Source organism: Camelus bactrianus, chromosome 5 (genome assembly GCF_048773025.1).
Source record: "Camelus bactrianus isolate YW-2024 breed Bactrian camel chromosome 5, ASM4877302v1, whole genome shotgun sequence".
Taxonomy (NCBI): Eukaryota; Metazoa; Chordata; class Mammalia; order Artiodactyla; family Camelidae; genus Camelus; species Camelus bactrianus.
In genome coordinates, this window is record NC_133543.1 from 65,796,189 (window position 1) to 65,810,382 (window position 14,194).

Sequence of the window (14,194 nt, forward strand, 5' to 3'; positions counted from 1 at the left end):
TTAAATTAAAAATACATTAAAAATAAGTAGCTTACTTTAAACTTTAGTCATATTAATAATGGAACTGCATATAAAGATTCTCACATACCAGTTTTGCATCTGAAAATAGCAAATTTAAGTTTTTGATACATTAATCAAATATATCATGGGAAATAGAAATGTATAGTTCCTTCTGAGAAAAGTAATACACTGCAGTATATTTCTGTATATATAAAGGGAGGTTTTTATATAGTTTGGAATTATAGTCACTAATCAGGCTATTAAATTTTTAGATGTATTCCAATAAAAACATAAAGGTCTATGTTAATACCAGGATTAGAGTTTTCAAAGGGCAACTGAAAAATACTCTCAAAAGCTGCCCAGGAATATGCGACAATTGATTTTTTTTAAAGGCCAAGGAAAATCAAATAAAATCAGCGTACAGTAGGGTTCAAGCAAAACCAATTAAGCATCACAGTGAAGTCTAAATGGTGCTAATTAATGATAATTGACTTCAAGGATTGAAAAAAATGAATAAACTTGTCTTTAAAAAGAAAAAAGTGTGGACCTAAAAAAATAAACTTAATTATCAAATCAAGTTAGAAGTATGTAGGACTAACCTAATGGTAGCAGAACGGTGAAGAAAGAGTTGTGATAGTAGAAGGAGAAAAGCTGCTCACTTTTACAAACAGGGAAGAGAGGATCAGGCTGTTAGCAAATGAGATAAAAGAGCATATGTCCCCATGCCAGCATCTGATTGCAAGGCAGACTCCTTATGGAGATGGACTTGACTGATGACACAAAATCAGAGTGACCCATTCATTCTCTTGTTCTGTTTCCCTATAGGAATTGCCAGGATCCTGCCAATGTTAGATGCTTGATGCATCTGTATTCCCCCACCTGTCACTTAATTAGCCAGAGTCATCAGCTTCCCGGCAGATTTATTTAAGCCCTATTAATAGAATTATGTTGAAACTACAAAATAAGAAGAAAAAAAGCCCTGACTGTTGTTGAAAATAATCAAAGTCACAAACCCTGTTGTTCCAGCATTACTTTAGGAAATAGAACCAAATAATCGGCACCTGTTCATCATTTAGGAGCATTTATTGAACAGAGCAAGTATTTTTTGAATGCCTACTACATGTTAGGCACTTTATGCATAGAATTCTTGTTCACAGCCCATTTGTAAGTATAGGGATATTTGTCTACATTTTACAAAAGAAGAAGCTGCTGCTCAGAGATGTTAAGATTCATAGAACTATCAAGCAGCAGAACCAGAATTCAAACCTTGTGTCCACGTGGTTCTAAAACCCTTCTGCATGGTTCCGCCAAGCCACTTCCACAGAGCTCTTTGACTTTTCTGTTCATCTCTGTATCTAAGTACTTAGAACCGTGCCTGACACCTAGTGGATTCTCAGTAAACAGGTGTTCAGTAAAAGAAAGGCTGCTTGGTGCAGAGCTCTCACTGGTGCCTCTGGAAACACCGGATGGAGGGAGTAGGAAAGCACATTCATAGTCAGTGACCTTAAGCCTGTCTCAGTCTGTACCAAAGCTCAGGTTTTTGTTTGTTTGTCTCATTCTTTGTTGTCTTTCCTTTCCTTGTGTGTGTTTGAATCTCTAAATCTTAGAGGTAAAACCCCAGGGGACAGGATCCCTTCTTCCTTGCTTGTAGCATTCACAGCACGCGAGTGAGTGTTCTGCACACAGCGGTGCTTCCCGGAGTGATCAGGCCATATTAATCACTGACAAAAGTCTGTTGAAAGACATAAATAAATCCGCATTCTGGGGTATCATTAGGCCACACTCATTTTTCGCTTGGAAGAGCTGTGCATCACCTATCAAGATCTGAAAAGTAGATTCTCCTCCTTTTTTAAAGAAATGGGGATGGCAGTTTGAGAACTAAAGTCCCTTGATGGGATCAGGAGTTTTCTGTGATACCTGAGTATGAAGGAGACATTCTGCTCACGGCTTGGGATAAGATCTTCTCCAGGATGGCTTAAGATTTCAACCCTGATCACTTACAGCCAGAAAACTCCAGGATGGCAATTTTTGTTGATTTGGAAGCTTTCTTGTTGCAGCCTATTTAGATTGTACTCAAATAATGAGGCTTTCAGTGAATGAAAGAACATGTGAGAAAACATAGGCGCCCTTTGCGGGCACTGAAGGTAAGGGTGTAGCCTGCAGCAGCATCTGTGGTTGGGGATTTGGGTCTGTTTTGTTCACTGCTGTATCCATGGTGTCTAGAACAGTACCTGATACATAGGTGGTGAACGGTAAATATTTTTAAATGGATTAGGCTACATAAAAAATGATGATAAAAATAATACAGCATCTCAGAAAGGACGTACTGGGAATGCTATCCCCCTAATTAGGAAGACACTAGAACTTTTAAAGAATATTCTCTCCAAAAGGGAGGAAAAGGTAGATTTAGCTGAGGAGAGATGTGAGGGCCTTCTTCAGATAAATATACTCTTTTTGGACAGAGTTCAGGAACGCAAGAAGTTTTAGAGCAGTTACGTTGTTAAAGTTTAAAACTGAAGTAGAATAATAATATTGTATTGCCCAAATCTTAATTAAATCCCATGAAAACTAAGAATAAGAAATGGATACTTGTTATTACTGTTATTTAACATTGCTTTGTTAAGCAAGGAAAATGAAATAATTGGTAACAATATTGAGATATATTCCAGTAGACTCAAATTTTTCAAAATAAATAAAACTACTAAGCTTAGTAAAAGAATTTAGTAAGCAGACCAGATACAGGGTAAGTGTTTCTTATAGTAGCAATAATTTGTTATAGATAGAATCCAAAACACATATTTATCTCAAACTCAAAACAACTAGAAAAATATTTAGCAAGAAAAGTACTTGACCTCCTGAAAAACAGTATAAACGCTTACTGATAAGATATCCACAAATAACCTAAAAACTCACTTGTCTCAAGTTTTATATAATTAATTAATTTGCAATTAAATTACACTGAGAATTTAGAAGAATAAATATCCAATAAAATGTTGAGGAAAAAACACACCCGTGTATGTATTGATGTGGATTCTAGCTGCCTCTAGCACCAAAATCTGATTACTAGTGACTTAAAATAGGATTTTATCTTGCTTACTTCATAGTCCATCGTTAGTGGCTAGACTTTTTTTATTTTCTTGTTGTGACTGTTATTTTATTATTGCATTTTAATTCCTAAGCATAAATTCTTTTAATACCCATTCTGTGCCAGTCACTGGTTGCATTTTCTCATTTAATCCTCGCAATTATATAGTATGTTATTTATGAATGAGGAAAATGAGGGTCTGAAAGTTTCAGGTTACCTAACTGTAGTGGAAATTCAGATTACCTAAGCGTAAAGCCAAGCGAATATTCTTTTCAGTTCGTTGGATTTTAAGCATATCTCACAGTAGAAAGAACGTATAACATAAAACTTAATCAGCCAAATGGACGTGGCATAAATGGGTATTATATACCCAGGATATTAAATTACCTTTCATTCTATTTCTGTTTTATTTAAGATGAAGAGTGTGTGTGTCTGAAAATTAGGAGAGCTGGACTTCTAGCCCTATCTCTGCTACTAAAAAGCTTTGTGACCTTGAGAAGTCATTTCACCTTCCTGGTCCTCAGTTTATATTATCTATAAAATAATAGGAGTTGAATGATAATATCTCCGCAGTCCACAATCACTTGGTTCTCTAATGAGAAAATGGATTGTGAAACCTGTCTGGCTCCAGAGTCCATGCTTTTGGTTTTTTGTGTAAATTGGTGTTTATTTATTTTTGTAATACTTCTGTTTATAACAGTACAGGTAAATGAACTGTCTTTCACTCCACCTGTCTCACTCTTCTGCTGTGCAGTAGGTTTAACTGTGGAGGGGACTCTGGGACAGGACAAAAAAACTCACTGCTTCCTATTGTGACCATGTGATTCAAAGTTCGTGTGATTTGGGAGACCCTTCCACAGTGGGCAGTGAGCACAGTTTCTTGGTTATATCAAGTAGGTTTGTTTTGGCTTAAACTTAGGAATCTTATTTTAAAAGCAAGAGCCTGTTAAAATAATACATTCTGTATTCACATAAAATAAGACGATGTAAGATATAATTTAATAGGAAGTTACTATGATAAATTGAGAATATCAAATCACATATAAAATGTAGACTTTTAGATACTGACCCCAATATTTTTTTTTTATTGTCTATTAAATCCTGCCCCTCCTTTGAAGGCTAACCTTTAGAGCATTTAGTTTAAAGTATAACCTTTCTTTTTTGGTGGATCTATTTTATTTTATCTTTTAGGATTATGGTTTTGACGATTAAGTAATAGGTTTAAATTCGATTGATTCTGACCTTCTTTAGCAATTGACTGCTATGATGTGCTTTTTAAAAATGGTTTCTCCTGTATTGCTTGGCACTGTGACATAGCAAGTCAGCCAAGTAAAGACTAACATTAAATTGGCTTACTCCTATATGGCTTATCTTCTGGGTGCAGTTGAGTAGCTAGAAGGTTTAAGTACTGTTCTTTTTACACATATGCAGTCAAGTTAATGCCAAGAAAATTAGCTCCATCCTATTTGAGTCTCTGCAACCCTGGTTACAAAGATAAAGACGTACAACACGTTGCTTTCTTTTTCTAGCGTTAAAACATCCATTGGTCATTATGCTACCAATAGTTGTTTATTAGTCTTTACCTTAGATAAAGCTTTTATGTTGTAAAAAAATAGAAATTGCTTTTTCTTAATATTTTAAGATAATTATATAGAGAACATGTTATCTAAATACAACTGGCATATTTTGAATTTGATCTAAACAACTATTCCATATGTTTGTTATAAATTAGCACTTTCATGTGTTAAATAATGTCAGACTTCATAGCAGCTAGGCTTAGCAGTGCTTCCGTTAGTTATTTTAATTGTTGTTTATCTGGCTTTTTAAAAAAAACTGTATTATTCTTATTCACAGAGTGATTTCTGAAAACATCAGAAAATAAGGCAGATATTATAATTGGGTCCATATGATGTCCAACACTGCTCTCTACTGGCAAAGTAGCAAGTCATAAAACAAACTATTCTGTCTTTCAAGTGGAAAAAAATGTTAATTTCAAGTAATATTTGAAAATGAAGGTGTAGTCTCAAACTTTCACACATTTTTTGCAACATGCTTATTGTAGGCATAAAAGGACACAATGAAATAACTGAAGAAATGAATACAGATATCACTTGAGATTAGTTAGTTTAAAAGAGAAGCCTGTTGTTTTAATTAACTGAAAAATAATTGTGAGAGTTTTTGGAAAATATTAAGTGAAATATGAAATATCTTAATAGCATTCTAATTTTAAAAGTCTACAAAGTAAATATTTCTGTATGTAATAATGAGTTTGATGACATTTTTATGTTTTTAATTTCAACAAACTCCCTGTTGTGACTAAAATACCTGTTGTTGACTACATCTGCTAAGTGATCAAATGCATTCAGCAGAGAGATGCAAAAGGTGGAATATTTGCATGGAATATATAAATAGCTTTAAAGTATCAAAATTTTGCTCTGTGTTTCTCAAGTCTTTATTGACGATTTCCAAAGACATTTTATAGTTTGTAAAGTCTGTGAAAAAGATATGCCATGTTATTATATTTTAATATATAGACTAAGAATATACAGAACATTTTTAGATCACTCTCATCTGATTTTTCATAGCCTAATATATTCTAAGCATCCCATTGTGTTGTATATCTTTCCTATCTTTTCATATTATTTAGAAGTCAAATTCAGTGTTTCAATTCTCAGTGCTTTTAATAACTCAGCTAGTAGCCAAAATTTACATATACACACACATAATAATGCCCGAAAAATGAATCAATCACATATAATAATTTAAGAGGTTTCATTTGTTTTTTGTAAATTTGCCTAATATTATAATCATTGACTGATTACTTTGATTATAACATGAATTTAAAACATAACATTCTCAATGATAGTTACCTCTTGATTATGAGAAAGAAGTTAATGCTTATTTTCATTGATTAAAAACTACATTTTTCCATAGTTTCTAATTTTTCTAGAGGGAACATACATTACTATTAAAATACAAATGTTTGTTTATTCATAAGTAAACAAAAATTTTGTTGCAGATTTTCAAAGCACAGGCACACAATTGTGCAAGATACACACTTGGACTTAGATAAGGTCTAATGCCTGATCTTTCTAAAAAAAAATGTGCTAAAATGAATGTTGTCTATTTGAGACTATGAAGAAAAATAATTGATAAAATCTTGAACACTTAAAGTAAAACAGAACTGCACCCACCATCATCACAGACTGCAGAACGCATAACTCTTTCTTTGGCTCTTTTGCTACACTGAAAAGTAACAATCTACACGTATAAAGCAAAAACAGTCTGATACATTACACTCTCCTATCATTGTTATTTTTTTCTGCCACATGGAGGAGCTAAGACATAAAGTTGCTAAAACATGAAAGCAATGATTTTTACTTGAAAATTTCAGGATATCAATATCTCATTTTGTGAAAGAATGTAAAGGAAATTTTCTGTATTTCTTTATTTAGGTAAATAAATAACAAAAAAAAATTTTTTTTTGATATTGACTTTTTTTATTCAGCATAATTCCCTTAAGATCTATCCAAGTTGTGTGTGTAACAATAGTTCATTCATTTTTATTGCTGAGTAGTGTTCCATGGTATGGATATACCACAGATGGTTTAACCATTGACCCACTGAAGGATATTTGGGTTTCTCCTGATGTTTGGCTCTTACAGAGAGATCTATTGTGAACATCAGTGCACAGATACTTGCATGAATGTAAGTTTTCATCTCTCTGGGATAGATACCAAGAAGGGCAGTTGCGATTTTATGATAAGTATATGTTTAGTCTTCCGAGAAACTACCGAACTATTTTCCAAAGTGGCTGTAACATTTTACATTCCAACCAACAGCAGCATCCTATCATTTTATTTGCTAATCTGACAACCCTAATTACTAATATTAAGGATCTAACTTTCTTGGTTCCCCTTGCCATTTCCCTAAACATTTAACTTATTTCTGTTTGCAGCATTATTCCCTTTCATCTCCCTCTACAATGTGGCAGCTACCTGGAGACCCATGATTCTGGCCCTCTTCTCAGTCCTTCCATCTAGACCTCAGCGCCAGGGTCTCCATCATCCTTACCTTCTGCCCAGAGTTCTGCTTTTCCAAGCTCCACTTTATATACAAGCTGTTGAGTCAGTTTCTCTAGCTGATGCATCAGAGGATGTGTGTTTCATTTCTTCCTTTCATTCAGGTCTCTATGAAAATAGCACCTTTTTAGAGAGGACTTTACTAACCACTCAATCCTAAATATTACTCATACTCTGCCCAGTCTGTGTTACTATGTGTGTTATTTTTACTTGTGCCATCTAAGATATATTATAAATCTGTTTGTGATAGAAACATGGACATAGAAAAATATAGATACATACATACATATGCAGATGCATGCAGACATACACACACACAGAAAGGCTCACTAGGATATAAATTCTACTAGCACAGGGACATTTTTCCCCTGATACATACCCAGCACTTAGTAAATGCTTGACTCATAGCAAATATTCATTTTTTTTAAGGAGTAAATGATGTGTGTGACATTAACTTACCATTTGGAGGCATAATTTAATTTTTATTTTATCAGCGTTATCTATGTCCATTTTAAGCAGTCAGATATTTCTCCAAGGCATATAACGAAGAAGCAGAATGTTCCCCAGCTCTTCTCCCAAGTGTCAGTCACTGAAGCAACCATTTTCAGCTCTTTTATTTTTTTCTGTGTATGTGGATAACCTGCCACACTGCTGTGCCTTGATTTGTCGTATTTGTGGTGGTTTTCAACACCTTCTGTCATCCCTCCCTGTTTCCTGAGTTCCATTTCTTCCTCTGTTTTATTTTATAAACTCCCCTCTTTTCTTACAGAGAACTGGGCTATGAGAGTTTAAATTTTGGTCCCTTCCACATCTATGTGTGTATTTTTTCTCTCCTAATAACCTATAAACTTGGCTTTAAATCTTTTTTTTTTTCCTTAGAATTAAAGTTATTTTTCTTCCATTATTGCTGATATGAAGTCTGATGTCATTCGAATTCCATCTCCAGTGTATTGTTGGTGACCTAATGTACTGTGTCTGTGTATGTGTTTTCACTGATTACAGTGGTGTAATCTTGAGTCCTTTGCTCTGAAATTTCATAGCTTTGCTTCTGGGAAGGTGTTAGATAATTTTCTTTCTTCAGTTTTTCTGGTCCCCTGTTTCTAGAACTCTATCTTGTGTGATATTTGCTCTCTAGAGCAGTGGTTTTCACTTTGAAACGTCCACCAGAAACGCCTGGAGTAGACAATAAAACAGATTGTTGGACCCACCCCCAGAGTTTCTGTCAGTAGAATCTGTATTTTAACAACTTTGCAGATAAATGCTGATGCTACTGTTCCAGGGACCAAATTTTTAAAAACGCTATCCTAGACCAATTCTCTAATAGTTCTACTTTTTTTTTTTTTTTTAAATGTATCTTCTTTCAAAATACCTAGCTTCTGCATTTTCTGTTCCCTTGGCCTGGCCTGCCTTCCCCCGGGTATCTAGACGTACCACTGCCTTTCCGGTTGGTTTACACTTGACTTTATCAGTGAGGTCTCTTCCACCCATCCTATTTGCAGTGGCACAGCACACAGACACACTCACATGCCTTGCACTTCCGATCCTTCATTGCTGTTGCCTCTCTAAAATTATATATAATTCTCTTATTATATAATACTGTTTATGTTTGGCTCCCTCCACTAGGGTATAAGGCCCCTAAGAGCAGGAAATTTGCTTTGTTTTGTTTCCTGCTATATCCCCAACTCCTAAATAGTACTTGATAAATAACAAGCACCCTATAATTACCTCTCAATGAATTTCCTCAACTTTATCTTGTAATATTTTTTAATTGTCTGCCTCATATTTTTAATTTCCATGAGCTCTTTATTGTTCTCTCAATGCTCCTTTTTATAGGGGATCCTGTTTCTATCCTGGATGCAGTATATTTATATTGATTTTAGATTTTTAGACATCTTTTTTGTCCCTGCTTTTTTCTCCAGTTTCTTCCATTCTATTTTGTTCCTGCTTCTTTGTTTTTCTCCCTGTTTTTCACGTGATTGGCTGTCCTCAAGTATGTGCACATACGTGGTGTGTTTTGATATTGAAGAGTGAGGCACCTAAAGGCTGGCTGACAGTTCTATGTACATGGGCAGGTCTTATCAACTGGTAACTGATCAGGTGGCCCATTTATTTCATGTAGAAACCCCAACTTTCAGCAAAGGTTGTCTTTTTTAGGGGAGTCACTTTCCCTAGGGAAGACTCTTACTACTTAGGGCATATCGGACTAGCAGCCAGTCTCCCCGGAGACAGGCTGGGGAAGGGGCCCAGTGGACATTCAAGTCTGCATGTGGACGTTGGCTCAGTTCCTTTGCTTCAGTGGGTGCCTCCCCTCTGCTCTCAGCCAGGCATAGCATTTCGCAGTCCAGAACTCCCTTGGCCTTCTTTCTCCAGCTAGTTAACAGCTCAGCTGAGATGGGATGGATTAATCCCTTGGCCACGGCTTGATTCAATTCCATCTTTCCTTTCACCCTTCAGGCACCCGCAGAGTGGGAAACCAAAGTCCGACCTCTAACCTGTGCTGTACACAAGCCTTCTGAGAGCACTGATGACAAGACTATTTCAGTCATTTGTGGGTCTGTACACTAGACTGTATATTCCTGAATGTAAGCATTGAAGCATTTAACAGTTTGTTAAGCCAGTTCCTCCCAGAGTTAGACCCTGAAGCAAAGATTTGGGTGCAAGTGATTTGTTAAGGGAGTGCTCCCAAGAGCAACAAGTGAGGATGTGGGAAGCAGGACAGACAAGGGGAAGAAATCAAGTGAAGCCCCAGCCTCAGCCTGACTCTGAGGGAAGTTCTGCGTCACAACACTTACACCTTAGAATTAACCCCACTTCCAAGCAGAGGGTTGGACCTTTGTACTTCCACACCATCTCTTAAGGAATTTTGTGATATGGGGGGGAAAGCAAAAAACTCCCAGATGTTTCTAGCTCTCAATATTGGCAAAGTGACCTCATTGCCCAAAGGGAATCCTCTGAAGGTCTTGCATGTGAGCCGTTACCAGCAAAGCCTGGGGAAGCTGGATGATGAGTCCCAACACTGATAAAAAGGATCCAAGGAGAGCTAAGCGGGCACCAACAATATCCACTAAATTCTAGTGTCTTCCTCAAACAATCTTTAAATAAAGGAGTGGTAGTCCCCCATAATTATAAAGTACTTTGCAGTTTACAGAGTTGTTTTGTTTTTTTTCTTTTCTTTTTTCTGATCTCATTGCAATTGATCTTTGGAGTAATTTTAAAAAGAAAGAAGAACAGTATTATCCTTATTGTTCAAGACTCAAATAAGGCAGAGATTAAGCGACTTTTCTAACATCTTCAGATTCTAGGCCTAGAGTGTATTCCAGCATGCTGCATCATATGCAAGTCTCATACATATTTTACATAGACGTGGAATGCCTAAAAATATGATTTAATCTAAGTATCATGCCTTTCATAACTGAAAAATATAGGAAATACTTTAATGAATGATTTGCTTTTTACTTTTAAAATTATTTCCATTTATTTCATCCAATATTACATAGAAAAACTGGGTCAGTGGCAAGCCCCATATTAGATGTCTCCTGTCGACTGTAATAAATGCGCAGCCTTAAAGTTGAGAGTTACGTTTTATTTGGCAGGAGGACTTGAACCAGGATGACACCCTCTCAGATCGCTCTGAGGGACTGCTCCGAAGAGGTAGGGAAGGGGCTAGAATATATAGGAGCTTTACAATAAATGGTCAAGAGTTGGAACAATAAAAGATTACTTGTTATCTAAAGAAAAGCAGGCATCTCAAGTTAAAGAATTTAGTGCTTTTCTATGTATGGGAGGAAGCAAACATTTGGGCTCATTGAATTCATTCCTTTGACAAGCATCTAGTTACCTAGGGCCAGTATCTTGTCCTTTCTTATTCTGAGTCCCCTCAGGGTGCACCATTGTGAGTGGCTGCAGGGGCTGGACTGCAGGCTTGTCTTCACTGTGGGGGGTCACAGCAGCCGCTAATGACTTGATGGTTTCAGCATTCTTTGTTTACTGATACGGTTTGCAGTATTTTTCGCTCACACTCTTTAGTTTAGTTCCCACCATCATTCAAAGCTTCTCCCTGTGTTTCATTACTCAGTTGGTTTAATTAAAGCTAGTGTGAAAGAAACTTGTAGAAAGGTTTCTGGAGCACTGCAAGAGGTTGATTCGTTTAGAATGTACTTGGAGTTCTTCCATAATTTTCCCATATGGGCCTATTTACATATCACACTTATGACTCATGACATTACTACCAAAGTACAAATATATTCCCACAAATATTTCCAGTAACTCTTACAGTCTAAAATGAATATAGCAGACATTCTGTCTTATAGTTCCAGAATCACTTACCAATAGAGAGTCTGCTCTTGCTTCCCTGTTCTGCTTACATTAGACCACCCAGCAATGGGGAGTCTCTCGTTGATACGATAAATTCAGAGATAAAGTGAGAACAGACATTTACCCCATGGATCTTCTCAGAACTAAATAGCTGCTATTGTGTTAGCTCCCCTCCTGTCACGTGAACCCTTTATCCCTCCTGGATGATCTAAAACAGTGCTTTTCAAATCTGGTGGCATGTTAAAGTCACCTGGGGAGCTTTAAAATACACGGACACCCTGGCTCTGCCCCAAACTAATTAAATCAGAGTCCCAGGCACAGGACTAAGTTTAAAGCTCCCGTGTGATTGTGTCATGCAGCCAAGGTTCAGTACACTGACCTGAAACAGAAGAAATGTGACAAATGCATTGGTGTCAGGAAGAGATTTGGCCGTCTCATGTATCTTAGTAGCAGATTTTCAATTCCTTTTAAGCTGAGGGTTTCTCCATTTATTTTGGTCTTTTTTGCAGACCTGGTCAATCAGCTTGTTGAGGCCGCAGTGGGCAAACCAAGCACCTAATGATATCACATCCAGGCCTGTGAGCAGTTGTTTGGTATACTTTACACATATTAGAAAAAGAAACTGGTATACCTTATAGAAGCCGAAAACTGAAACTTGTTTCTACCTTGATGCTTCTGAGCTTCATTTTCTCTCCCTGAGCTCATCAGGAAGGGGTCAGCACTTATCTGCTGTATTTTCAGCTCAGCTTTTGTCTCTGCCTTCCTCTCTTCTCCTGACCTGTTGCCATATTCTGTCCGTTCCTTAGAGTTTAGTACAAGGAACCCCCTGTAATGCTCTTAGAAATATAATTCCCTTATTAGGCCAAGGAATCTGCACTGTTGTATTTTAACCCGCTCCTTGGGGAATTCTCATACAGGTAATACAGAGAGGCCATTTTGAAAAACAAGACTCTAATTTCTTTAGTTGTTATTGTTGTTATTTTCTTCAAGAATTATAGAAGAAATAAAATGTGATTTAGAAAGATACCCTGACATTACTGTTTTGCTCCCTTCCATTCTGTGAGTTGACACATGAGAAAGAGTCTACTTAATCATTTGATGTAAAGAGTACACACATACATACTCATGTATATATGTCCATTTATATAAAAAGTGATGAATTCATGACTCACTTTGGTGTTATGATTGGTGGTGTGTGACAAGAAAAAAAAGGTCTTTGGGAAATTATACACACCTAAGTAATTTAATGGTTACTTCTATTTATAAAGAAATATTCTATAGAATAAAATATCCATATTTCAATTCTAATTGGTCTTGAACATGTCATGATGTTAGACTTCTGTTTAGAAGGTATTATATCTCCCCAGGATAGAGATTTTATCATAATGTGGCAATTATTATGAAACTTTTTCTTTTTGGGGGGAAAGATCAAGTTTTAACTAAAAACCTCCAAGGATATTTTAAAACTTAGTAGAATTATAGAGCATGTATGTTTTACTTTTTAATTTAATTTAGCTATACCTTTTATGGATAGTGTATATTGGGTATTTTTTAAAATGTGTATTTTAAAATCTTACATGCTAGACAAGTGTCCTAATTGGAAAACAAAGAAAAATGTTGATTTGACATTATAAACTGTATTAAACCACATTAATATCCTAAAATATACTATTGACAAGTAATAAAGTAACAAAAACAATTTATGTCCTTTAAATTTACAGAGAACTTTTTAAAATTTTTAGTATGTTTTAAGTTTTAAATGTAAACTTTATTCCTTTGGGCCAATGAAATAACTTTCATTTTCTTCCCAGTAAAACTGTGTAAGTATAATATTTAGAGGTAGGAAAAGTATGTTTTAAAAACAATCTTTGAATAATAGGAATTATATGTGATTAATATTTACATTTTCATATACTATAAAATAATATAAATTAGTAACGTCTGTTTAGGATTTGGATTTGCATTATATCACATCATTCAATTTTTCCATGTTATGTTTGAAAATGATTTAATGGTATATGATGTAGTACAGTCTGTCTCACACATGACCATTTTCAGTTTCTTGGCAGCACAGAAGTGGAGCAGCCCAAAGGAACAGAAGTTGTAAGAGATGCTGTAAGAAAACTAAAGGTAGGGCAAGCCCTCCAAAGAAATGTCTAGCGTATTGAACTTGTCTCACGTCATCAGTAGATTGATGGAAATTCAAAGCATGAATAGCTTTGTGGCAGATATGACTTCACCCTGTTAAAAATGGACTGTTGAATAAATTTCACTAGACCATGGAAATGTACTTAATAACAACTATGTAAACACAATTAATTATTTTTCTGAATATGGCACACTCTTCATGTTTCTCTAAGGTATAATTTCTCATACTTAACGAGAAGAATGTAATGGCAATATTTCATAAGTGTTGGCATTTAGTAATTTGCCTTTACTTTGCTTGGACAGTGTGGACTCATGCCCCAACTCACAAGCTAATGACGGTGGAACAACTGTCTCTAATAGACTATCGTATCCACCAGCTGAAAGTGTGGAGTTAGAGTTAATTCCAAAGCAGAATTTTGCAGTGACACTGTGTGTTAAAGCTGTCCTAATGGACAAATCCACAAGGATCTGGCCATGTCCATAAGCAGACCTGGGAACTGGTGAGACTAAGAGCAGAAAAGGACATTTAATAAGCAAAAAATCCGCATCCTCGTAATCCGCAAAT

At 35.8% G+C, this 14,194-nt stretch overlaps 1 protein-coding gene across 8 annotated transcripts in view; it reads left to right on the forward strand.

The window, feature by feature from the left end:
* The window catches only part of GULP1 (GULP PTB domain containing engulfment adaptor 1), a 228,981-nt gene that overhangs the window by 172,258 nt on the left and 42,529 nt on the right, over positions 1-14,194 (forward strand). For 5 of the 8 annotated variants that reach the window (XM_074364013.1, XM_074364012.1, XM_074364017.1 and 2 more), the window contains one exon: positions 13,540-13,611. In XM_074364013.1, the coding sequence (XP_074220114.1) occupies positions 13,540-13,611 (72 nt within the window). The other 3 variants (XM_074364015.1, XM_074364016.1, XM_074364014.1) reach the window with 3 other exon arrangements.